Below are 27,061 nucleotides of genomic sequence, written 5' to 3' on the forward strand. Positions count from 1 at the left end.
GATATTACTAGATTATCTAGCGTGTCCTGCGTTGCATATAATCGATGTGGTGCCTGTTAATTTCTCCAAGAATTTCCCTACCCCCTGTTATACTCACAGACATCATTTTAACAGTTTTAGAAACTTTAGAGTGTTATATCCAAATCTACCAATGATATGCATATTCTAGCTTAGGGCCTGAGTAACAGGCAGTTTACTTTGGGCACGCTTTTCATCCGGACATCAAAATACTGCCCCCTACCCAAGAGAGGTTAATATTATTGTTGGATCTAATTTTAACAGCTAACATTTCGATTGCAATAATAAATAGATTTGCCGATAGTAGACAACCTTGTTTTACTCCTCTAGACAGTTTAAAACTTTCTGAGATGTAGCCATTATTTACTCTTTTACACCTAGGTTTACTATACATAACTTTAACCCATTTTATAAGAGATTCCCCAAAATTGATATAAAAACTCCAGTCGTACTTTATCAAAAGCCCTTTCAAAATCAGCTGTGAAAACCAGGCCTGTTGTCTCTGATATTTCATAGTATTCTATTGTTTCCAGTACTTGTCTTATATTATCTCGAATGTATCGTCCATGTAAAAAACCTGTCTGAATTGGATGAATAATATCTGACAATACTTTTTTAATTCTATGCACCAAGCAAGTGTAAGAGGCCTCCAATTTTTAAATGGACTGGATCTTTATATATAACCCCTTGGGTCCTGTTTCAGTAATAGTGATATCAGACCTTTTTGTTGCGTGTCCAATAATCTACCATTTATATAGGAGTGGTTAAAACATGCTAATAATGGGTTGGTTTACTTCCACTGGTATGACATCTTATCAGATTAATAAGCCATACCTGTTTATTGTCCAATAACATATTTAAAATAATCCATCTACCTTGATGATCTGTTTGATCCGTCGCCAGACCCACTGGCTCCAGGTCATCTACAAGTCTATGCTAGGTAAAGCTCCGCCTTATCTCAGCTCACTGGTCACGATGGCAACACCCATCCGTAGCACGCGCTCCAGCAGGTGTATCTCACTGATCATCCCTAAAGCCAACACCTCATTTGGCCGCCTTTCGTTCCAGTACTCTGCTGCCTGTGACTGGAACGAATTGCAAAAATCGCTGAAGTTGGAGACTTTTATCTCCCTCACCAACTTCAAACATCAGCTATCTGAGCAGCTAACCGATCGCTGCAGCTGTACATAATCTATTGGTAAATAGCCCACCCTTTTCACCTACCTCATCCCCATACTGTTTTTATTTATTTACTTTTCTGCTCTTCTGCACACCAATATCTCTACCTGTACATGACCATCTGATCTTTTATCACTCCAGTGTTAATCTGCAAAATTGTAATTATTTGCCTACCTCCTCATGCCTTTTGCACACATTGTATATAGACCCCCCCTTTGTTTTCTACTGTGTTATTGACTTGTTAATTGTTTACTCCATGTGTAACTCTTTGTTGTATGCTCACACTGCTATGCTTTATCTTGGCCAGGTCGCAGTTGCAAATGAGAACTTGTTCTCAACTAGCCTACCTGGTTAAATAAAGGTGAAATAAAATAAAATAAAAATTGGACAATTTGCACATTTGGATCAAAATTACTGTTAATTAAAACCTCTTGCTCCTACCTGAGACGCAGACGTCCCATCTAGACATCAGGAAATGCAAATGCGCTACGCTACATGCTAATAGCACTCGTTAAAACTCAAACGTTCATTAAAATACAAATGCAGGGTATTGAATTAAAGCTACACTCGTTGTGAATCCAGGCAACAAGTCAGATTTTTTAAATTATTTTCGGCGAAAGCATGAGAAGCTATTATCTGATGGCATGTAACACCCCAAAAGACGCGCAGGGGACGTAAACAAAATAATTAGCATAGTCGGCGCTACACAAAACGCACAAATAAAATATAAAACATTCATTACCTTTGACCATCTTCTTTGTTGGCACTCCTAGATGTCCCATAAACATCACTATTGGGTCTTTTTTTCGATTAAATCGGTCCATATATAGCCTAGATATCGATCTATGAAGACTGTGTGATCAAGGAAAAAAATAGCGTTTTATTACGATAAACTTTCACAAAACACTTCGAAATACTTTTGTAATGCAACTTTAGGTATTAGTAAACGTTAATAAGCGATCAAATTGATCACAAGGCGATGTATATTCTATAGCTGTACTTCTGGAAATAATGTCCGGGTAAATCTCCACCAAAATATCCGGTCGGAGACCGGAAGAAATGTGCTGCCTCGTGTCCGTTTGACCAAGAAACAATTCGTAGGCAAATGACAAGACTGTTGACATCGTGTGGAAGCTGTAGGTAATTGCAACCTCGGCCCCATTTAATGTGGTTCACGTTTAACAATGGGTTCAAGTGGCGCATGGATATATTTTCCCATTTTCAGTGATCAGATTTTCCTGCACTTTTCGATGAAACGCACGTTCTGTTATAGTCACAGCCGTGATTTAACCAGTTTTATAAACGTCTGAGTGTTTTCTATCCACACATACTAATCATATGCATATACTATATTCCTGGCATGAGTAGCAGGGCGCTGAAATGTTGCACGATTTTTTACAGAATGTTCGAAAAAGTAGGGGGTAGGATAAAGAGGTTTTAATACCATCACCCCTTTTGAATGTCTTTGCCCATGGGAGAAATATTCACTGCTCAAAAAAATAAAGGGAACACTAAAATAACACATCCTTGATCTGAATGAATGAAATATTCTTATTAAATACTTTTTTCTTTACATAGTTGAATGTGCTGACACCAAAATCACACAAAAATGATCAATGGAAATCAAATGTATCAACCCATGGAGGTCTGGATTTGGAGTCTCACTCAAAATTAAAGTGGAAAACCACACTACAGGCTGATCCAACTGTGATGTAATGACCTTAAAACAAGTCAAAATGAGGCTCAGTAGTGTGTGTGGCCTCCACGTGCCTGTATGACCTCACTACAACGCCTGGGCATGCTCCTGATGAGGTGGCGGATGGTCTCCTGAGGGATCTCCTCCCAGACCTGGACTAAAGCATCCGCCAACCCCTGGACAGTCTGTGGTGCAACGTGGCGTTGGTGGATGGAGCGAGACATGATGTCCCAGATGTGCTCAATTGGATTCAGGTCTGGGAAACGGGCGGGCCAGTCCATAGCATTAATGCCTTCTTCTTGCAGGAACTGCTGACACACTCCAGCCACATGAGGTCTAGCATTGTCTTGCATTAAGAGGAACCCAAGGCCAACCGCACCAGCATATGGTCTCACAAGGGGTCTGAGGATCTCATCTCAGTTCCTAATGGAAGTCAGGCTACCTCTGGCGAGCACATAGAGGGCTGTGCGGCCCCCCAAAGAAATGCCACCCCACACCATGAATGACCCACCGCCAAACCGGTCTTGCTGGAGGATGTTGCAGCCAGCAGAATTTTCTCCACGGCATCTCCAGACTCTGTCACGTCTGTCACGTGCTCAGTGTGAACCTGCTTTCATCTGTGAAGAGGGCAGGGCGCCAGTGGCGAATTTGCCAATCTTGGTGTTCTCTGGAAAATGCCAAACGTCCTGCACGGTGTTGGATTGTAAGCACAACCCCCACCTGTGGACGTCGGGCCCTCATACCACCCTCATAGAGTCTGTTTCTGACCGTTTGAGCAGACACATGCACATTTGCACTACCTGAGCCACTTGTGTGGGTTGTAGACTCCGTCTCATGCTACCACTAGAGTGAAAGCACCACCAGCACTCAAAAGTGACCAAAACATCAGCCAGGAAGCATAGGAACTGAGAAGTGGTCTGTGGTCACCACCTGTAGAACCACTCCTTTATTGGGGGTGTCTTGCTAATTGCCTATAATTTCCACCTGTTGTCTATTCCATTTGCACAGCAGCATGTGACATTTGTCAATCAGTGACAGTTTGATTTCACAGTGTGATTGACTTGGAGTTACATTGTGTTGTTTAAGTGTTTCCTTTATTATTTTGAGCAGTGTATTTCGCCCCCCTCGTCCTTTTTCCACAAAACTTCATCTAAAATTGTGGAATGAATTTCCTCCAGACCCATTATTTCACTTACAATTCACTGTATCACAATTCCAGTGTGTCAGAAGTTTACATACACTAAGTTGACTGTGCCTTTAAACAGTTTGGAAAATTCCAGAAAATGGTGTCATGGCTTTTGAAGCTTCTGATAGGCTAATTGACATCATTTGAGTCAATTGGAGGTGTACCTGTGGATGTATTTCAAGGCCTACCTTCAAACTCAGTGCCTCTTTGCTTGACATCACTGGAATATCAAAAGAAATCAGCCAAGACCTCAGAAAATACATTGTAGACCTCCAGAAGTCTGGTTCATCCTTGGGAGCAATTTCCAAACGCCTGAAGGTACCACGTTCATCTGTACAAACAATAGTACGCAAGTATAAACACCATGGGACCATGCAGCTGTCATACCGCTCAGGAAGGAGACGCGGTCTGTCTCCTAGAGATAAACATACTTTGGTGCGAAAAGTGCAAATCAATCCCAGAAAAAACGCAAAGGACCTTGTGAAGATGCTGGAGGAAACTGGGAATGTGCAGTCATGAGTGAACAGGGAGTACAGGAGGGGACTGAGCACATACCCCTGAAGGGCCCCTGTGTTGAGGATCAGCATGCCGGACGTGTTGTTACCTACCTTTACCACCTGGTGGCGGCCCATCAGGAAGTCCAGGATCCAGTTGCAGAGGGAGATGTTTAGTCCCAGGGTCCTTAGATTATTATTATTATTGATGATGAGCTTTGAGGGCACTATGGTGTTGAACGCTGAGCTGTAGTCAATTAATAACATTCTCACATAGGTGTTCCTTTTGTCTAGGTGGGAAAGGGCAGTGTGGAGTGCAATAGAGATTGCGTCATCTGTGGATCTGTTGGGGTGGTATGGAAATTAGAGTGGGTCTAGGGTTTCTGCGATAATAGTGTTGATGTGAGCCATGACCAGACTTTCAAAGCACTTCATAGCTACAGATGTGAGTGCTACTGGTCGGTAGTCTTTTAGGCAGGTTACCTTAGTGTTCTTGGGCATAGGCACTATGGTGGTCTGCTTAAAAAAAAAGTTGGTATTGCGGACTTGGACAGGGAGAAGTTGAAAATGTCAGCCAAGACACTTGCCAGTTGGTCAGCGCATGCTCGCTGTACACGTCCTGGTAATCCGTTTGGCCCTGCAGCCTTGTGAGAAGAGAAGAGAAGTGACACAATTTCCATAGTTAAAAGATATTCATGTTAGCAGGCAATATTAACTAAATATGCAGGTTTAAAAGATATATACTTGTGTATTGATTTTAAGAAAGACATTGATGTTTATGGTTAGGTACAGATTGGTGCAATGACAGTGCTTTTTTTCGCGAATGCGCTTGTTAAATCATCTGTTTGGCGAAGTAGGCTATGATTCAATGATAAATTAACAGGCACCACATCGATTATATGCAACGCAGGACAAGCTAGATAAACTAGTAATATCATCAACCATGTGTAGTTAACTAGTGATTATGTTAAGATTGATTGTTTTTTTATAAGATACGTTTAACACTAGCTAGCACCTTACCTTGGCCCCTTGCTGCACTCGCATAACAGGTAGTCAGCCTGCCACGCAGTCTCCTCGTGGAGTGCAATGTAATCGGCCATGATCGGTGTCCAAAAATGGCGATTACCGAATGTTATGAATACTTTAAATCGGCCCTAATTAATCGGTCGACCTCTAGTATGTACGCACAGTCACTGTGGGGACAACGTCATCGATGCACTTATTTATGAAGCCAATGACTGATGTGGTGGACTCCTCAATGCCATCGGAGGAATCCCGGAACATGTTGCAGTCTGTGCTAGCAAAACAGTCCTGTAGCTTAGCATCTGCTTTTAGTCACTGGTGCTTTAATGTTTGCTTGTAAGCCGGAATCAGGAAGATAGAATAATGGTAAGATTTGCCAAATTTAGGGCGAGGGAGAGCTTTGTATGCGTCTCTGTGTGTGAAGTAAAGGTGGTCCAGAGTTATTTTCCCTCTGGTTGCACATTCCCCTGCATTAAAGTCCCTGGCTACTAGGAGTGCCACCTCTGGGTGAGGGTTTTCTTGTTTGCTTATGGCAGAATACAACTCATTCAATGCTATCTTAGTGCCAGCCTCTTACTGTGGTGGTATATAAACAGCTACGGGGAATACAGATGAAAACTCTCTCGGGCGGTAGTGTGGTCTACAGCTTATCATGAGACACTCTACCTCTGGCGAGCAATAGCTTGAGACTTCCTTAGATATTGTCTACCAGTTGTTATTTACAAAAATACATAGACCGCCGCCTCTTATCTTACCAGACGCCGCTGTTCTATCCTGCTGGTACATCGTATGTTGATATTGTCGTCGTTCAGCCACGACTCCGTGAAGCATAAGATATTCGGTTTTTTTTATGTCCCATTGGTAGTTTAATCTTCTGCTTAACGCGTCAATTTCATTTTCCAAAGATTATACGTTTGCTAGCAGAATGGAGGGAACTGGGGGTTTATTTGATCGCCTACGAATTCTCAGAAGGTAGCCCCTCCCTTCGGCACCTCTTTCTCCGCCTCCTCTTCACGCAGACTTCACGCAGATCACAGGGATCGGGGCCTGTTCCCGAGGAAGCAGGATATCCTTTGCGTCGGGCTCGTCGGAGTCGTGAAAGGAAAAAAGGATTCTGCTAGTCCGTGGTGAGTAATCGCAGTCTTGATGTCTGGAAGTTTGTTTCGGTCATAGGAGACGGTAGCGGCAACATTACATACAGAAATAAGTTACAAACAACGCAAACAAAAAGACACATTTGGTCGTGGGCACCTAAAACATCTGCCTTCTTCTCCGGCTCCATCTTCTCCCGATACGGCACGTCTGTCTCGCTGTCGATACCTTTTCTAAGTCGCTGCTCTTTGGGTCTGGTGGAGGGTAGCTGTAGTAGGACTCACACTCTCTCTTTCTCTCCCTCTCTCTCTGTCTGTGCGTGTGTGTAGGTGTGTCAGTAGAGGAGGCCAGGTGTGGGCTCCTGAAGGTTCCACGGCATTTAAATGTCTCCTGTCAGCCCGGTTCTGTGCAGCGTTGCTTAGCAACATCTCCGACTGTGACGAGACCTACAACTACTGGGAGCCGGTGAGTAATAATAATACAATAATAATTATTTGGGTGGTGTTTATTTGTCCTGTTACTCACACATGTGTAATGGAAATGTGTTTTTTTGCCCAACTCCCCATGAGACATTGTAGGCTGTCATTGTAAATAAGAATTTGTTCTTAACTCACTTTCCTAGTTAAAGGTCAAATATTTATATATTTTTAAAGTCACCCGCAAGGATTGGGGTCACGGCCACCCTTGGAGCAATTAGGATTAAGTGCCTTGCTCAAGGGTACAGTGGCAGATGTATTTATTTATTTCATCTTGTTGGTTCCGGTATTCGAACCAGCAACCTTTCGGTTACTGGCCCAACCCTCTAACCTCAAAGCTACGTGATGTCGCTGACATCAGTGTGCGACCAACGCATGTTTTAAGTAGGCTTCGGCGGTATCTAGATTGTCATACCTTCATACCAAATTTGTGCCGTACTGGGATATTTTGGAATACCGGCACTGAACACAAGGGGCGCTGCTTGCAAACCTTTCTCTGTAGTCCAAAGGTTAGCCATGCTAACAAGTACATGTACAATTCCATAGAGAATGCTAACTTAATGCTAACAATCACATTGCAAACATTTTATACGGTCTTTGACCTAAACTATACAAATATATAGTATAAATATAAATAAGTAATAGAAAAATGCTACACAGTTTGCTGCATGCAAAAAAACAATATTAGACATCAAGGCGCTTGATCCTGGAGGGAATTCTCTGCTATTACTAAGTGAATGCTTGATTTTTGGAAGAAGCTTACCACTTAGCCATAAAGCTCACTAGCTACTAAATTAAGTAATGCAGTGCATTTGGTAGCTAGTGCTTTGGCAGGAACTAATGGGGATCCATAATAAATATGAATACAAATAGAAACCTTCGCCCCAGTTTGAGGTTCTGAGTACACCGGAGCAAGTTTTCATCAAGCATCTCTGCACTATGTTCCGTTCATCGTTCCCTCGATCCTGACTAGTCTCCCAGTCACTGCGGCTGAAAAACAGCATAATGGTGGCACCACCATGCTTCACCATAAGGATGGTGCCAGGCTTCCTCCAGACATGAGAGGGTCTGAATGCTTCCCGAATGCACTGTAACTTAAAAGCATGTGTGACATGTATTGGGGTGCACAATCGTGTATTGACTTAAAAACCAATAGAAGTATCTTAAAATGTATTTTTAAACCCACAGACATTCAGTGCAGAGACCTTAAAACCGGTGTAATATGTGCTCTCCGTCTGGTCTTGGTCAGTACCTGTGCTGCATTCTGTATGTTTTGCATTTTCTTGGGTAGACCAGAGAGAAGAGCATTGCAGTAGTCAAGCCTGCTTGTAATAAAAGCATGGATCAGTCTGAGAGAGAAACAGCCTCACCTTGGCAATGTTCCTCAGGTAGTAAAAAGCTGTTGTGGTCACATTCCTGATGTGTGATTCTAAACTGTGTTCAGAATCTAAAATAACACCTCTTATCTTTATTTTCCATGAATTATAATGTGTTAGATTCTCTCTGTGCTTTGACTCCAACAATAAGTACCTTGGTCTTGCCTTGATTTAGCTGGAGGAAGTTTTGAGCCATCCAAGTATTTAAAATCACCCATACAGTCTAATAATTTATCCGTGGAGCTAAATTACTCTGGTGGCAGAAACGCTGCCAAGGGGTAACATATGCTGTATTTAGCCCCTTTAGTTGTGATATAAACCTTATCAAAACAGTTAGGCCGGTGGGCTAGGCCACGTGTGTGTGATTTATGATATTAAAAGTTTGCAACAAAAAAAAGGCGTGCTGTTTCTTGCCTGAGACTGGGTATCATTCACAAGTGATAATACATAATTCACAGGTCATAATGTTGTCACCCATCAGACTATTCTCAATTTAATCTTGTCTGTACATATACCAAAATAATAAACTAATTCTGATTTAGAATGGGCCATTATAATTCACCTGTTGGAACAGGGGCAAGGGAAATAAATGCATGTCATCTGTATGCACTTGAATAGCGAATGGAGGACACTTCCTGCGGTTCATTTTCATGTCAGCCAGGTAGGCTATACTCCTGTTGTAAAGCGAAGGAATGTGCTTAATATAAGGAAAGTTGAGGAATACAGTAAGTTTGGACACACCTACTCATTCCAGGGTTTTTCTATATTTTTACTAGTTTTTACATTGTAGAATAATAGCGAAAACATCAAAAACTATGAAATAACACATGGAATCATGTAGTAATATAGATTTTATATTCTTCAAATTAGCCACCATTTGCCTTGGGTTGGCACTCTCTACTAGCTTCACCTGTAATTAATTTCAATTAACAGTTGAACCTTGTTAAGTGAATTTGTGGAATTTCTTTCCTTAATGCGTTTGAGCCAATCAGTTGTGCTGTGACAAGGTTGGTAAACAGAAGATAGCCTTATTTGGTAAAAGACCAAGTCCATTTTATGGCAAGAACAGCTGAAATAAGCAAAGAGAAATGACAGTCCATCATTACTTTAAGACATGAAGGTCAGTCAATACGGAAAAGTTCTTGAAATGTTATAGTTTCTTCCAAAAACCATCAAGCGCTAACTGGCTCTCATGAGGACCTCCACAGGAAAGGAAGATCCAGAGTTACCTCTGCTGCATAGGATAAGTTCAATAGAGTTACCAGCCTCAGAAATTGCAGCCCAAATAAATGCTTCACACAGTTCAAGTAACAGACACATCAACTGTTCAGAGGAGACTGTGTGAATCAGGCCAAGAAACACAAGAAATGGACATTAGACCGGTGGAAATCTGTCATTTTGTTCTGATTTCCATAATAATTTGAGATTTTTGGTTCGAACTGCCTTTGTGAGATGCAGAGTAGGTGAACAGATGATCTAGTAAAAATTCCCTGTCGTATTTCAGTTAGGATCACCACTTTATTTTAAGAACGTGAAATGTCAGAATAATAATAGTAGAGAATCATTTATTTCAGCTTTTATTTCTTTCATCACATTCCCAGTGGGTTTACATACACTCAAATAGTATTTGGAAGCATTGCCTTTAAATTGTTTAACTTGGGTCAAACATTTTGGGTAGCCTTCCACAAGCTTCCCAGAAAAAGTTGGGTGAATTTTGGACCATTCCTCCTGACAGAGCTGGTGTAACTGAGTCAGGATTGTAGGCCTCCTTGCTCGCACACAACTCTTTCAGTTCTAACCACACATTTTCTACAGGATTGAGGTCAGGGCTTTGTGATGGACACTCCAATACCTTGACTTTGTTGTCCTTAAGCCATTTTGCCACAAATTTGGGGTCATTGTCCATTTGGAAGACCCATTTGCGACCAAGCTTTAACTTCCTGACTGATGTCGTGAGTTGATTTCACTCCTGCAGCAAAGCACCCCCACAACATGATGCTGCCACCCCCGTGCTTCATGGTTGGGATGGTGTTCTTCGGCTTGCAAACCTCCCCTTTGTTCCTCCAAACATAACGATGGTCATTATGGCCAAACAGTTCTATTTTTGTTTCATCAGACCAGAGGACATTTTTGCACATGATGACAAAAGTACGATCTTTAGTCCCATGTGCAGTTGCAAACCATAGTCTGGCTTTTCTATGGCGGTTATGGAGCAGTGGCTTCTTCCTTGCTGAGCGGACTTTCAGGTAATGTCGATATAGGACTTGTTTTTACTGTGGATAGATACTTTTGTACCTGTTTCCTCCAGCATTTTCGCAAGGTCCTTTGCTGTTGTTCTGGGATTGATTTGCTTTTTTCGCACCAAAGTACGTTTATCTCTAGGAGACAGAGCGGTATGACGGCTGCGTGGTCCCATGGTGTTTATACTTGCGTACTATTGTTTGTACAGATGAATGTGATACCTTCAGGCATTTGGATATTGCTCCCAAGGATGAACCAGACTTGTGGAGGTCTACAATTTGTTTTCTGAGGTCTTGGCTGATTTCTTTTGATTTCCCCATGATGTCATGCAAAGAGGCACTGAGTTTGAAGGTAGGCCTTGAAATACATGCACAGTTACACCTCCAATTGACTCAAATGATGTCAATTAGCCTATCAGAAGCTTCTAAATCCATTACATAATTTTCTGGAGATTTCCAAGCTGTTTAAAGGCACAGTCAACTTAGTGTATGTATGGCAATGGCTATTTGCATATTGACCTACTGCAGCTCTTATTTGTTATGGTGCACTGGTCTGTGTAGAGTATGGGTTTGTCTCGTGCTTTTCAATGCAATAGAATCCTTGAACAGTTTAGTTTTGCATACTAAATCTTGCCTAGTTCATTGTCTTTCGGTATATTACATTGAAAGTGGCAAGTATGGCGTTGATTCGATCACAATTCCCACAATAGAGTGAAACGTTGATAGTGATAACTAAAGGGGAAAACTCTAGAAAGTTAAGCATCACCGGCTCATGTTTCTTCCATGCAGGAGTCCAAGGGAGCTTAGAGGACACATTGTCTATGACCGTCTGGCACTGTACATTCTACCAGTGAAGCTGACAGAGACCTATGTAGAGAGAAGCGCGGCCGGGATGAAGAAATCGTAGTGGCGGAAATGATTGACAGACCTGTAGCAGATTTCCAGCATTAATCAAATAAAATTGTATTTATCACATGCAGATGTTATTGCGGGAAAAGGGAAATGCTTGTGTTTCTAGCTCCAACAGTGCAGTAATATCTAACAATTCATGTCAGCAGGTGTGTCAGGTAGAGGTCGACCGATTAATCGGAATGGCAGATTAAGTTTTCATAACAATCGGAAATCGGTATTTTTTGGGTGCCGATTTCCGATGATTATTTTTTATTTAAATATTTTTTTTTATACCTTTTATTTAACTAGGCAAGTCAGTTAAGAACACATTCTTATTTTCAATGACTGCCGAGGAACTGTGGGTTAACTGCCTTGTTCAGGGGCAGAACGACAGATTTTCACCTTGTCAGCTCAGGGGTTTCAATCTTGCAACCACACAGTTAACTAGTCCAACGGTCTAACCATTGCACTCCACGAGTAGCCTGCCTGTTATGCGAATGCAGTAGAAGCCAAGGTAAATTGCTAGCTAGCATTAAACTTATCTTATAAAAACAATCAATCATAATCACTAGTTATAACTACTAATCCAGTTTAGCATGCAATATTAACCAGGTGAAATTGTGTCATTTCTCTTGCATTCATTGCACGCAGAGTCAGGGTATATGCAACAGTTTGGGCTGCCTGGCTCATTGCGAACTAATTTGCCAGAGTTTTACGTAATTATAACATATATTGAAGGTTGTGCAATGGTTCGAGCCCAGGTAGGGGCGAGGAGGGGGACGGAAGCTATACTGTTACACTGGCAATACTATAGTGCCTATAAGAACATCCAATAGTCAAAGGTATATGAAATACAAATGGTATAGAGATAAATAGTCCTATAAATACTATATTAACTACAACCTAAAACTTCTTACCTTGGAATATTGAAGTCTCATGTTAAAAGGAACCAGCAACGTTCATATGTTCTGAGCAAGGAACTGAAACGTTAGATTTTTTTACATGGCACATATTACTTTCTTCTCCAACACTTTGTTTTTGCATTATTTAAACCAAATTGAACATGTTTCATTATTTATTTGAGGCTAAATTGATTTTATTGATGTTTTATATTAAGTTAAAATAAGTGTTAATTCAGTATTGTTGTAATTGTCATTATTACAAATTTAAACAAATCGGCCGATTTAATCGGTATCGGCTTTTTTGGTCCTCCAATAATCGGTATCGGCGTTGAAAAATCATAATCGGTCGACCTCTAGTATCAAGCCTGCAAGTTTCTGACCTATGAAGACAGCACAGCGATGCCACTTTTCCGATGCCAGTGAGGATGCTCCTGCACAGCTGACCAAAGAATAAGGCAAGAAACAGTTCCTTCCTGCTGGGGAAAATCCAGGGGCAATGCTGAAACAGATCACTTTCCCCAGGAAAGTTGGCAAGCACATCAAGTGGGTTGAAAATTCACTTGATTCCTTTTTGCATCATGGTATCTTTGTCTGGTTCAGATCTTCAAATCAAATAATCAAATCAAATGTATTTATAATACTGATATCAGCTGATATCTCAAAGTACTGTACAGAAACCCAGCCTAAAACCCCAAACAGCAAGCAATGCAGGTACAGAATCACGGTGGCTAGGAAAAACTCCCTAGAAAGGCCAGAACCTAGGAAGTAACCTAGAGAGGAACCAGGCTATGAGCTGTGGCCAGTCCTCTTCAATGGCCTCACGCAGCTATCTCTCTGCTCTGACAAAATTTGTCCTATTGTCAGATCGCATGATGGTCACCTAACCTCTTCTGCAGATGAAGCAACGCAGAGGATTGATACAAGAATCAGTGTCTAGAGAGTGAGCAACTTCATTGGGAACTGCTCTGATTGTCAGACATGTAAAGACCATACCGTATCTTTTCACCAGACTACGTTCTCTCTTGACCTCGAAAGGTCCGAAGTCATCCATTCCGACGTTCGCGAAGGATTGTCTGCTATTTTCTGCTCTGCAGCTTTAGCATAAAGTCTTCTGCATACAGTACATTCTGAGAGGATGTGTCTTACTGCAGTTAGCTTGTGGAATCCCAAACCTATGCAGTAGCTTCGCAAGCATGTGGTTCCGTCCCCAGTTTCCAACTTCTCTGTGGATGTGCTGAAGAATAAGACTGGCAATTCGAAGGTCCTTAGACATAGTAGCTCGGTGCTTAGCCTCCTCTGTCATAGCAGATTTATTCAGCCGTCCACCTACTCTCAGTATTCCATCTTGCAGAATTGGACCCAACCTGTAGATGTGACTATTTCTCTTCACGTTTTTATCTTTTTTTTCAGTCTCTGCTTTTTACATAGACTACTGTGGTTGCATCTTTTTAGAAGACTGTACCACTACAGGTATTACAGAGACTGTGATCTAACACAAGGAATCAAACGTAGAGGGAACCACCTACATTTGTTCAGTAGAAAACCTTGTTCTCTCTCCCTCACTAATTTGATAATGTAATTTTCTGTCCTGTAGATGCACTTCTTGTTGTATGGCTATGGGATGCAGACGTGGGAGTATTCCCCGCTTAACGCCATCCGTTCCTATGGTTACCTGTGGCTGCACGCCCTCCCCGCCTCACTACACTCTCACATCCTACAGACCAACAAGGTAACACAGACACACACACACAGTATTGTATAACTAACCTTGTGTGGGGAACACAATTCATTTGCATTCCCTTAACCCTGACCGAAAACCTAACCCTATACCTAACCTAGCTTCTAAAACTAACCCTAGCTTCTAAAACTAACCCTAGCTTCTAAAACTATTCCTAGCTCCTAAAACTAATCCTAGCCCCTAACCCTAGCTCCTAACCCAATACCTAACCCTAGCTCCTAACCCTATACCTAACCCTAGCTCCTAAAACTAATCCTAGCCCCTAACCCTAGCTCCTAAAGCTAACCCTATACCTAACCCTAGCTCCTAAAAGTAACCCTAGCTCCTAACCCTAGGCTCCTAGCTCCTAAAGCTAACCCTATACCTAACCCTAGCTCCTAAAAGTAACCCTAGCTCCTAACCCTAGGCTCCTAGCTCCTAAAACTAACCCTAGCTCCTAACCCTAGGCTCCTAGCGCCTAAATCTAACCCTAGCTCCTAAACTTTAGTTCCTAAAACTAGCTCCTAACCCTGTACCTAATTCTAACCCTAAACCCTCTACATATAGCATTTGATCTCGTAGGGACTAACGAAATGTCCCCAGTTAGACAAATGTTTGTTTGTTTACTGTTCTTGTGGGGACTTTTCAAGTATAGTTAAACACATCCACACACGTCCTACAGACCAACAAGGTAGCAACACACACACTCACAGTTGTGGTTGTGTGATGTTTATGTGGTTGTGATGTTTATGTGGCTGTGAGTTTGAGGTTGTGATGTTTATGTGGTTGTGAGGTTGAGGTTGTGATGTTTATGTGGTTGTGAGGTTGAGGTTGTGATGTTTATGTGGTTGTGAGGTTGAGGTTGTGATGTTTATGTGGTTGTGAGGTTGAGGTTGTGATGTTTATGTGGTTGTGAGGTTGAGGTTGTGATGTTTATGTGGTTGTGAGGTTGAGGTTGTGATGTTTATGTGGTTGTGAGGTTGAGGTTGTGATGTTTATGTGGTTGTGAGGTTGAGGTTGTGATGTTTTGTTTTAGGTGCTGGTGTTCTACTTTGTGCGCTGTGTCCTGGCCTTCTCCTGCTGCATCTGTGAACTCTACTTCTACAAGTCAGTATCTGTCCCTCCTCGTGTGTGTGTGTGTGTGTCAGTCTCTTATTTTATCTTTAGTGTAAGGTAGGTGTGTGTGTGTTGCAGGGCGGTGTGTAAGAAGTTTGGGCTGCATGTGGGTCGTCTGATGCTGGCCTTCCTCCTCCTGAGCTCTGGAATGTTCTGCTCCTCAGCAGGTGGGTGCTACTCCTCCATCTCCCTCCCTCCCTTCCATCTCTCTTCCTCCCTCCTCCCCTCCATCTCTCTTCCTCCCCCCTTCCCTTCATCTCTCTTCCTCCCCCCTTCCCTTTCTCCATCTCTCACTCATCTTCCCTCCATCTCTCTCCCTCTCCTCTCTCTCCCTCTCTGCCTGTATCTCTGTCTGTGACAAATACAATTTTATTTTATTTGATTGGCTTGGGCTAGTGTAAGAGTGGGGGTTGGGCCTGTTTGCCTGCTCACGGCCTGGGTATATGTGTGACTCATGTTGAGGCCCTCTTTGTGAGAGTGGGGGGCAAGGGGTGGGCAGCAAGGGCATAGGTCTGATCTGAGGGGGCCTAAATGGGGTGTAGGCATGGTCGACTTGGGGGGGATGTTGATTGGTTGGGATGTGGATGTGGCTGGTGCTGTGGTCGCAATGTAGTTCCTCTCGGCGTGGGTCCGGGGGGGTCCTGCAGGTCCGGGGGGGTCCCGCAGGTCCGGGGGGGTCCCGCAGGTCTGGGCGGGTGTCTATTGATCTGTTGCTCCTGTGTGAGGTGACGGGGCTGCGGTTGAGGGCGATATCCTTCAGGGTCCGGGCGTTGGTGGGCACTGCTGCCTTGTATAGGTGGACCTGCTCCTCAAGTCCAGGGTGGATGGTGGGCCAGGTAGACATTTGGTTTTGAGGCACAGTCACAGGAAAATACTTGCATTTACCCGCTGTATGGTAGCAGGGTGGAGATGAAGACAGCTTGTCTGTTGAAACGTTGGACATAAATATTTTTGTTCAAGTGTTCTACTCCACTAGCCAGCACCTCGTCTAAATAGGTGTGTTTATTTTTCCTCTAGCAGGGTGGAGAGATCACCACTTGTGCGTTGGGGAAAATATAAGAAGCTTTTTCAATCACTCCCTTGTGCCTATGTGTATCGTTATGTGGCTGGGTGACCCTAGTTCTAGGGCGATGGGTGTTTGGACACCAGAGTGTGTGTGGGGAAAAGTAATTTTTTTTGTATATATTTCCCGTTTGAGTCCATAAGGAGTACAATCTGTGGCTTGTGTGTGTGTGTGGGGGGGGGGGGTTCTCAGAGGGGGTGGGATCCCCTGGGCCCCTGTGGTGTCAAGGCTATGGTCAGGATCTGGGGTGGACTGTTCTGCTGTGGTGGCGAGGTCAGGGTCTGGGGTGGACTGTTCTGCTGTGGTGTTGAGGATAGGGTCAGGGGTGGACTGTTCTGCTGTGGTGTCGAGGCTATGGTCAGGTTCTGAGTTGGGCTGTTCTGCTGGCTTCTCTGCGGGGGTGGCCACCTCTCCAATGGGTTGTTCTCTGTCACACATCATCGTTTTCACCTCCTTCTCTAGTTGTCTGTTCTTCTCCTGCTCTTTTTTTCTGTTGATGTTGTCTCACCACATTCCAGAGAGCAGATCTCTTCACCTGCAGCTCTCTGGGTCTGGTTGAGGGGGTGTTGTTGAGGGGGTGTTGTTGAGGGGGTGTTGTTGAGGGGGTGTTGTTGAGCTGGACTCTTTTTTTGTATTGACTGGAGTGTGTTCATCTGCTATTCCAGCTCCACCTGCCTTACCTCCAGCTGGGTGAATTTATTCTTCATGTCAATGAGAGAGTAGTACTCTGTGATGGGAGCTTTGACACCTCTCACTTCACGCGGTTTTTCTTCTTGCCTTTAAAAATAGCTTCATACTAAATATTACTCAGTTCCAGGTTGGATGCTATTCCCAGGTTTATTTTTTGCTTATTTTGCTGGCCATGGTTTGCCAGATTATTCACTATAGTCCTTGGAATGAAATCCTTCCATGTCATTTTGTCCAAAAACAGGTTGAAGGTTTGGAGTTTTGGTTTAGAGTGAAGGTTATATGTCCTTGTGAGAAAATCCAAGTTTATCTTATTCTAAATCTATCTTTTTGTAAAAACATGTTGAAAAATGTAAGAGCTCATCTGCTCATGACCTCTCACACTTCTCTTGCTCTCCTCTCTGTTTCTCTCTTTGTCCCTCTCTTTCTGCGTCCCTCTCTTTCTGCGTCCCTCTCTCTCTGCGTCCCTCTCTCTCTGCGTCCCTCTCTCTCTCTCTCTCTCTCTGCATCCCTCGCTCTCTGCGTCTCTCTCTCTCTCTCTCTCTCTGCGTCTCTCTCTCTCTCTCTCCTCATCTCTCTCTCCTCATCTCTCTCTCTGCGTCCCTCGCTCTCTCTCTGCGTCCCTTGCTCTCTCTCTCTGCGTCCCTCGCTCTCTCTCTGCGTCCCTTGCTCTCTCTCTCTGCGTCCCTCGCGCTCTCTCTCTCTGCGTCCCTCGCGCTCTCTCTCTCTGCGTCCCTCGCGCTCTCTCTCTCTGCGTCCCTCGCGCTCTCTCTCTCTGCGTCCCTCGCGCTCTCTCTCTCTGCGTCCCTCGCGCTCTCTCTCTGCGTCCCTCGCGCTCTCTCTCTGCGTCCCTCGCGCTCTCTCTCTGCGTCCCTCTCGCTCTCTCTCCAGCATTCCTGCCTTCTTCCTTCTGTATGTATTCTACTCTGGTTGCCATGACTGGATGGTTCCAAGACACGCCCTTCCTGGCTGTGATGGGTGTGGCAGCTGGGGCTATCATTGGCTGGCCATTCTCCGCTCTGCTTGGGTAAGAGCTGTTCCTTGTGCAGAGTTAATTGTAAAGAAGTATGATATAAAAACCTCTACTGTACAGTAAGTTTCAGCTGGCAGCAAGTGGAGAATAATTTACTACCAGGGCAGGGCTATGTTTTGTTTTAGAGAGCAAAAGAACTAAGAGGGAGCCATTAAATTGTATTAAATTGAAGGTGATTTGTTGATCTAGAAATGTACAGATGTTTCTGAAGAAATTTGAGTCCCTGCTGAAAAAGTTTGAATACGACTGGGTTCGAGGTCAGGGGTTCTAAGTAGGGTCTCCTGATTGTTGCAGTGGTCTAAGGCAGGGTTAGGGTTTGACCAGGGTATGCCGTCATTCTAAATAAGAATTTGTTCTTAACTGACTTTCCTAGTTAAATAAAGATAAAATATAAACAGTCATGCTGTCTCTGATTGGTTGATGTGGTTACTAGGCTACCGATCGCCTTCGACCTGCTTGTGCTGAAGAGGAAGTGGAATAGTTTCATCACCTGGGCAACCGTCTCTCTGCTGCTGTTCCTGGTGACACACACACACACACACACACACACACTACCCACTGAGTTATGAATGTTTGTTAAGAACTTTGTCATTATCTTTAGTTGATCGCTGTGTAAGGAGAAGAAGCACTCAGAACTGTGTGTGTGTGTGTTTTCCAGGTGCCGCTGATGGTGGTGGATTCTTGTTGCTATGGGAAACTGGTCATTGCTCCCCTCAATATTCTACTCTATAATGTCTTCACCCCCCATGGCCCAGATCTCTATGGTAAACACACACACACTAGCTAGCAAGGTCCTCATCTGAAGGAGTTAGCTAGCTAGGTAGGTCCTCTTCTGAATCAGTTAGCTAGCTAGCTAGGTCCTCTTCTGAATCAGTTAGCTAGGTAGCTAGGTCCTCTTCTGAATCAGTTAGCTAGCTAGCTAGGTCAAATCAAATTAAATTTTATTTGTCACATACACATGGTTAGCAGATGTTAATGCGAGTGTAGCGAAATGCTTGTGCTTCTAGTTCCGACAATGCAGTAATAACGAACAAGTAATCTAACTAACAATTCCCAAAAAAACTACTGTCTTATACACAGTGTAAGGGGATAAAGAATATGTACATAAGGATATATGAATGAGTGATGGTACAGAGCAGCATAGGCAAGATACAGTAGATGATATCGAGTACAGTATATACATATGAGATGAGTATGTAAACCAAGTGGCGTAGTTAAAGTGGCTAGTGATACATGTATTACATAAGGATGCAGTCGATGATATAGAGTACAGTATCTACGTATGCATATGAGATGAATAATGTAGGGTAAGTAACATTATCAAATCAAATCAAATGTATTTATATAGCCCTTCGTACATCAGCTGATATCTCAAAGTGCTGTACAGAAACCCAGCCTAAAACCCCAAACAGCAAGCAATGCAGGTGTAGAAGCACGGTGGCTAGGAAAAACTCCCTAGAAAGGCCAATACCTAGGAAGAAACCTAGAGAGGAACCAGGCTATGTGGGGTGGCCAGTCCTCTTCTGGCTGTGCCGGGTGGAGATTATAACAGAACATGGCCAAGATGTTCAAATGTTCATAAATGACCAGCATGGTCGAATAATAATAAGGCAGAACAGTTGAAACTAGAGCAGCAGCACAGTCAGGTGGAAGTTGAAACTGGAGCAGCAGCATGTACAACCGTCTCTCTGCTGAGAGTCTAGAGTTTAGAGTGAAGGTTATATGTCCTTGTGAGAAAATCCAAGTTTATCTTATTCTAAATCTATCTTTTTGTAAAAACATGTTGAAAAATGTAAGAGCTCATCTGCTCATGACCTCTCACACTTCTCTTGCTCTCCTCTCTGTTTCTCTCTTTGTCCCTCTCTTTCTGCGTCCCTCTCTCTCTGCGTCCCTCTCTCTCTCTCTGCATCCCTCGCTCTCTGCGTCTCTCTCTCTCTCTCTCCTCATCTCTCTCTCCATCTCTCTCTCCTCATCTCTCTCTCCATCTCTCTCTCCTCATCTCTCTCTCCATCTCTCTCTCTGCGTCCCTCGCTCTCTCTCTGCGTCCCTCGCTCTCTCTCTCTGCGTCCCTCGCTCTCTCTCTCTGCGTCCCTCGCTCTCTCTCTCTGCGTCCCTCGCTCTCTCTCTGAGAGAGAGAACTAACTAACTTCTGAACTAATGACTAATACTGTTAGTAGAAGCAGTTAACATGACAGGTTAGAAACCAAACCCATGGTACATACTTGTTGCCTCCCAGCATTGTTTAAAGTGGCTAGTGATATATTTACATCATTTCCCATCAATTCCCATGATTAAAGTGGCTGGAGTAGAGTCAGTGTCATTGACAGTGTGTTGGCAGTAGCCACTCAATGTTAGTGGTGGCTGTTTAACAGTCTGATGGCCTTGAGATAGAAGCTGTTTTTCAGTCTCTCGGTCCCAGCTTTGATGCACCTATACTGACCTCGCCTTCTGGATGACAGCGGGGTGAACAGGCAGTGGCTCGGGTGGTTGATGTCCTTGATGATCTTTATGGCCTTCCTGTAGCATCGGGTGGTGTAGGTGTCCTGGAGGGCAGGTAGTTTGCCCCCGGTGATGCGTTGTGCAGACCTCACTACCCTCTGGAGAGCCTTACGGTTGAGGGCGGTGCAGTTGCCATACCAGGCGGTGATACAGCCCGCCAGGATGCTCTCGATTGTGCATCTGTAGAAGTTTGTGAGTGCTTTTGGTGACAAGCCGAATTTCTTCAGCCTCCTGAGGTTGAAGAGGCGCTGCTGCGCCTTCCTCACGATGCTGTCTGTGTGAGTGGACCAATTCAGTTTGTCTGTGATGTGTATGCCGAGGAACATAAAACTTGCTACCCTCTCCACTACTGTTCCATCGATGTGGATGGGGGGGTGTTCCCTCTGCTGTTTCCTGAAGTCCACAATCATCTCCTTAGTTTTGTTGACGTTGAGTGTGAGGTTATTTTCCTGACACCACACTCCGAGGGCCCTCACCTCCTCCCTGTAGGCCGTCTCGTCGTTATTGGTAATCAAGCCTACCACTGTTGTGTCGTCCGCAAACTTGATGATTGAGTTGGAGGCGTGCATGGCCACGCAGTCGTGGGTGAACAGGGAGTACAGGAGAGGGCTCAGAACGCACCCTTGTGGGGCCCCAGTGTTGAGGATCAATGGGGAGGAGATGTTGTTGCCTACCCTCACCACCTGGGGGCGGCCCGTCAGGAAGTCCAGTACCCAGTTGCACAGGGCGGGGTCGAGACCCAGGGTCTCGAGCTTGATGACGAGCTTGGAGGGTACTATGGTGTTGAATGCCGAGCTGTAGTCGATGAACAGCATTCTCACATAGGTATTCCTCTTGTCCAGATGGGTTAGGGCAGTGTGCAGTGTGGTTGAGATTGCATCGTCTGTGGACCTATTTGGGCGGTAAGCAAATTGGAGTGGGTCAAGGGTGTCAGGTAGGGTGGAGGTGATATGGTCCTTGACTAGTCTCTCAAAGCACTTCATGATGACGGATGTGAGTGCTACGGGGCGGTAGTCGTTTAGCTCAGTTACCTTAGCTTTCTTGGGAACAGGAACAATGGTGGCCCTCTTGAAGCATGTGGGAACAGCAGACTGGTATAGGGATTGATTGAATATGTCCGTAAACACACAGGCCAGCTGGTCTGCGCATGCTCTGAGGGCGCGGCTGGGGATGCAGGCCCAGACGGCATCCCCAGCCGCGCCCTCAGAGCATGCGCAGACCAGGGTTAACACGTTAACCCTTGCGAGGGTTAACACGTCTAAATGTCTTACTCACTTCGGCTGCAGTGAAGGAGAGACCGCATGTTTTCGTTGCAGGCCGTGTCAGTGGCACTGTATTGTCCTCAAAGCGGGCAAAAAAGTTATTTAGTCTGCCTGGGAGCAAGACATCCTGGTCCGTGACTGGGCTGGGTTTCTTCCTGTAGTCCGTGATTGACTGTAGACCCTGCCACATGCCTCTTGTGTCTGAGCCGTTGAATTGAGATTCTACTTTGTCTCTGTACTGGCGCTTAGCTTGTTAGCTAGCTAGCTAGGTCCTCTTCTGAATCAGTTAGCTAGCTAGCTAGGTCCTCTTCTGAATCAGTTAGCTAGCTAGCTAGGTCCTCTTCTGAATCAGTTAGCTAGCTAGCTAGGTCCTCTTCTGAATCAGTTAGCTAGCTAGCTAGGTCCTCTTCTGAATCAGTTAGCTAGCTAGCTAGGTCCTCTTCTGAATCAGTTAGCTAGCTAGCTAGGTCCTCTTCTGATGCAGTTAGCTACCTAGCTAGGTCCTCTTCTGATGCAGTTAGCTACCTAGCTAGGTCCTCTTCTGATGCCGTTAGCTAGCTAGCTAGGTCCTCTTCTGATGCAGTTAGCTAGCTAGCTAGGTCCTCTTCTGATGCCGTTAGCTAGCTAGCTAGGTCCTCTTCTGATGCCGTTAGCTAGCTAGCTAGGTCCTCTTCTGAAGCAGTTAGATAGCTAGGTACACTACCGTTCCAAAGTTTGGGTGTCACTTAGAAATATCATTATTTTTAAAATAAAAGCAAAAAAAATTGCCATTAAAATAACATCAAATTGATCAGAAAAACAGTAGATTTTGTTAATGTTGTAAATGACTATTGTAGCTGGAAACCAGAATAGAAAGAGGAGTGGCAGGCCCCTGTGCACAACTGAGCAAGAGGACAAATACATTAGTGTCTAGTTTGAGAAACAGACGCCGCACAAGTCCTCAACTGGCAGCTTCATTAAATAGTACCCGCAAAACACCAGTCTCAATGTCAACAGTGCCAGTTGAGGACTTGTGAGGCATCTGTTTCTCAAACTAGACACTCTAATGTACTTGTCCTCTTGCTCAGTTGTGCACCGGGACCTCCCACTCCTCTTTCTATTCTGGTTAGAGACCGTTTGCGCTGTTCTGTGAAGGGAGTAGTAGTACACAGCGTTGTACGAGATTTTCAGTTTCTTGGTCATTTCTCTCATGGAATAGCCTTCATTTCTCAGAACAAGAATAGACTGGTGAGTTTCAGAAAAAAAGTCCTTTGTTTCTGGCCATTTTGAGCCTGTAATTGAACCCACAAGTGCTGATGCTCCAGGTACTCAACTAGTCTAAAGAAGGACAGTTTTATTGCTTCTTTAGTCAGAACAACAGTTTTCAGCTGTGCTAACATAATTGCAAAAGGGTTTTCTAATGATCAATTAGCCTTTTTTTAAATGATTAACTTGGATTAGCTAACACAACGTGCTATTGAAACACAGGCCCATTATCAGCAACCATCATGTAGATATTGCATGAAAACATCTGCTGTTTCCAGCTATAATAGTCATTTACAACATTAACTTAATCTACACTATTTCTGATCAATTTGATATTTTAATGGAGAAAATATAGCACATATTTTCTCCATTAAAATATCGAATTGATCAGAAATAGCTGCTTTTCTTTAAAAAACGACATTTTTAAGTTACCCCAAACTTTTGAACGATAGTGTAGGTCCTCTTCTGATTCAGTTAGCTAGCTAGATAGGTCCTCTTCTGATTCAGTTAGCTAGCTAGATAGGTCCTCTTCTGATTCAGTTAGCTAGCTTGATAGGTCCTCTTCTGAAGCAGTCAAGTCAGGTGGTATTTATTAAAGAGTTAAGTCAGAATCAGCTGCATTGATCTGTTGTTCTATGTTCTAATGTCATGTGACGTCTGGTGGCTTTATAAGTTTCACAATGCTACCAACTCAGTGGCCTTGTGGTTAGTGTCCTCCCTTGGATTGAAAGGACAATGTTACCAACTCAGTGGCCCTGTGGTTAGTGTCCTCCCTTGGATTGAAAGGACAATGTTACCAACTCAGTGGCCCTGTGGTTAGTGTCCGCACTGGGATTGAAAGGACAATGTTACCAACTCAGTGGCCCTGTGGTTAGTGTCCTCCCTTGGATTGAAAGGACAATGTTACCAACTCAGTGGCCCTGTGGTTAGTGTCCGCACTGGGATTGAAAGGACAATGTTACCAACTCAGTGGCCCTGTGGTTAGTGTCCGCACTGGGATTGAAAGGACAATGTTACCAACTCAGTGGCCCTGTGGTTAGTGTCCTCCCTTGGATTGAAAGGACAATGTTACCAACTCAGTGGCCCTGTGGTTAGTGTCCGCACTGGGATTGGAATGTTGGGAGTACGGCCCCGGGCCGAGCCATTCCAAAGAAGGTAAAAATGAGACCCAATGCCTCTGGCCCTCAGGAATAAAGGGAGACTTTTATCTCCCTCACCAACTTCAAACATCAGCTATCTGAGCAGCTAACCGATCGCTGCAGCTGTACATAGTCTTGGTAAATAGCCCACCCTTTTCACCTACCTCATCCCCATACTGTTTTTTATTTATTTACTTTTCTGCTCTTCTGCACACCAATATCTCTACCTGTACATGACCATCTGATCTTTTATCACTCCAGTGTTAATCTGCAAAATTGTAATTATTTGCCTACCTCCTCATGCCTTTTGCACACATTGTATATAGACCCCCCCTTTGTTTTCTACTGTGTTATTGACTTGTTAATTGTTTACTCCATGTGTAACTCTTTGTTGTATGCTCACACTGCTATGCTTTATCTTGGCCAGGTCGCAGTTGCAAATGAGAACTTGTTCTCAACTAGCCTACCTGGTTAAATAAAGGTGAAATAAAAATTTAAAAAAATACTTCCGGATCATAATTAACAATGAGGCCTTTTATCAACTTCCCTAGAGTCAGATAGGCTTCTGTAGATTATTGGACACAGAGATATACAAATGGTATCTATTAGTTCATCTGATTCTGGGGAAGTTGATAAAGGGCCTCATTGTCAAAATCCCAAAGAATCCCTTTCAGGAGTTAGCGCCTTATACTAGCGTCCTGTTCAGGGTCTATACTTGTACATCAAGCTGCCTCACGCTACAGAAACAGGAGATGGGCTCCTGCTCATATGAGCCGTTCTGGGTCAAGCCAAGGCTTGTGCAAGGCTATTTACAATTTTTTGCATGAAACATGACTGCATGTTTACTGTTTATGATTGACTTATACGGTGTTTTGTATCATAACATTGATCTAACACTGTGTGGCGTGCTTGCGTTGTGCATTATGTGTTTAGGTACAGAGCCGTGGCCGTTCTACTTTATAAATGGTTTCCTGAACTTCAATGTGGTGTTTGTCCTGGCGCTGCTGTCTCTACCTCTCACTGCTCTGATGGAGGCGCTACTACAGCGCTTCAATGGTAACACGCACCCACCCACGCAGCCACACACCCACCATCTACTTTATAAAGAAATATTTGGTGTGTATAAACAGTGGCACTAACATACAATGTGCAGTAGTAGAAATATTACAATAAGCAATGTCGGTGATACGGTATTTAAATTCACTGAGTGAAACAGGAAGTGACAAGTGGTTCAATGTCTCTACAACATGGGACAGCAGCTTTGGTTGTAAGCGTGTTTGAGTTTATTTTATTTTTTACAGGGACAGTGCACATTAATCAACGTTTCAGTAAAAGTGCCGGTTTTAGCCAGCCGGCTAATTTTCAACCGCAGTCCCTGGGCAGGTTATTAAAAACAATTACAATATAGACAATAGCAACATAGGACAAGCAAGACGTAGCATACAGACAGAGCAACATAGGACAAGCAAGACGTAGCATACATACATAGCATCATAGAACAAAAAGCAACAAAGGACAAAGGTGTTGGTGAGTATGAGGTGTGTGTGATTAGCTTTTGTGTGAGTGAGTGTGCATCACCTGGTAGACGCTAGTGATGGCTGTTCAAAAGTCTGGCCTGGTAATAGAAGTTGTTTCCGTCTGCCCAGTGAACAGTCCGTGACTCGGGTGGCTGAGGTCCTTGATGATCTTCTTCTTGGCCTTCCTTTGACACCAGGTGCTGTAGATGTCCAGGAGGGCAGGGTTAGGGTGGCCCTGGTGATGCGTTTAGCTGTCCGCACCACCCTCTGGAGAGCCATGTGGTTGAGGGCGGAGCAGTTGCCGTACCAGGCGGTGATGCAGCCTGATAGAATGCTCTCAATGGGGCATCTGTAGAAGTTTGTGAGGTTCTTGGTTGCCTTGCTAAATTTCTTCACTCGCCTGAGATTGTAGAGTGCTGTTGCACTTTCTTCACCAAAATGTTGATGTGTCGAGACCATTTCAGGTCCTCAGTCATGTGCACGCTGAGGAACTTGAAGCTTTTGACCTTATCTAGGATGAGGATGGGGGCACTCTCCCTCTTCAGTTTCCTGTAGTTCACGATGTGCTCTTTATTTGGTCAACGTTGAGTGAGCGGTTATTGTCCTGGCACCACTCCGCCAGAGCTATAACATCCTCCCTGTAGGCTGTCTTGTCGATGTTGGTAATCAGGCCTACCACTGTCGTGTTGTCAGCAAACTTCTTGATTGAGTTGGTGTCTTGCGTTGCTATGCAGTCTGCGCACACACCCCTGGGGGTCCCTGTGTTGAGGATCAACGTGGCGAAAGTGTTGTTGCCTACCCTCACTACCTGGCGTTGTCCTTTCAGGAAATCTAGGATCCATTTGCACATTGAGGACTTCAGCCCCAAAGCCCTGAATTTGCAGCAAGATGGCGCCGACGATGGTTGCCCTGTCGCTCGCTCCCAGCTGACTTTGCAGTCTTTTGTTTATTTTTGTAAATAATGATCTGGTCACAAATGTACTATTATTATTTCCTATGACCGACAAGCACCTCTGGACATCAAATCTGAGATGACTTTCCAGAGCGGAATCCTCGGTCTAGACTGCAGTAGTTCCATTCATCACGAAAAAACACTGCTGGAGGAAGGGAAGGCGAGCTGGAGTTCTAGTCTGATTTAAGGAAAAGGAAAAACCACTCTCCGCTTCCTAGTATATTACTTGCTAATGTACAGTCTCTAGACAATAAACTT

At 44.1% G+C, this 27,061-nt stretch overlaps 1 protein-coding gene across 5 annotated transcripts in view; it reads left to right on the forward strand.

The window, feature by feature from the left end:
* alg9 (ALG9 alpha-1,2-mannosyltransferase) overlaps nt 1–27,061 on the forward strand; it is a 53,900-nt gene that overhangs the window by 4,787 nt on the left and 22,052 nt on the right. For 2 of the 5 annotated variants that reach the window (XR_002252509.2, XM_020464163.2), the window contains exons 2-9: nt 7,018–7,153; nt 14,168–14,302; nt 15,327–15,397; nt 15,485–15,573; nt 18,048–18,183; nt 18,623–18,710; nt 18,848–18,953; nt 25,268–25,390. Coding sequence is in view for 4 of the 5 variants with exons in the window: in XM_020464163.2 (XP_020319752.1) it covers nt 7,018–7,153; nt 14,168–14,302; nt 15,327–15,397; nt 15,485–15,573; nt 18,048–18,183; nt 18,623–18,710; nt 18,848–18,953; nt 25,268–25,390 (884 nt within the window). In the remaining variant the exon portion in view is untranslated. Of the gene's footprint in view, nt 1–7,017; nt 7,154–14,167; nt 14,303–14,975; nt 14,982–15,326; nt 15,398–15,467; nt 15,574–18,047; nt 18,184–18,622; nt 18,711–18,847; nt 18,954–25,267; nt 25,391–27,061 lie in introns of those variants that run through there. The other 3 variants (XM_020464164.2, XM_020464165.1, XM_031807853.1) reach the window with 3 other exon arrangements.

This window comes from Oncorhynchus kisutch, linkage group LG28 (genome assembly GCF_002021735.2).
Source record: "Oncorhynchus kisutch isolate 150728-3 linkage group LG28, Okis_V2, whole genome shotgun sequence".
In the NCBI taxonomy this organism is placed as follows: Eukaryota; Metazoa; Chordata; class Actinopteri; order Salmoniformes; family Salmonidae; genus Oncorhynchus; species Oncorhynchus kisutch.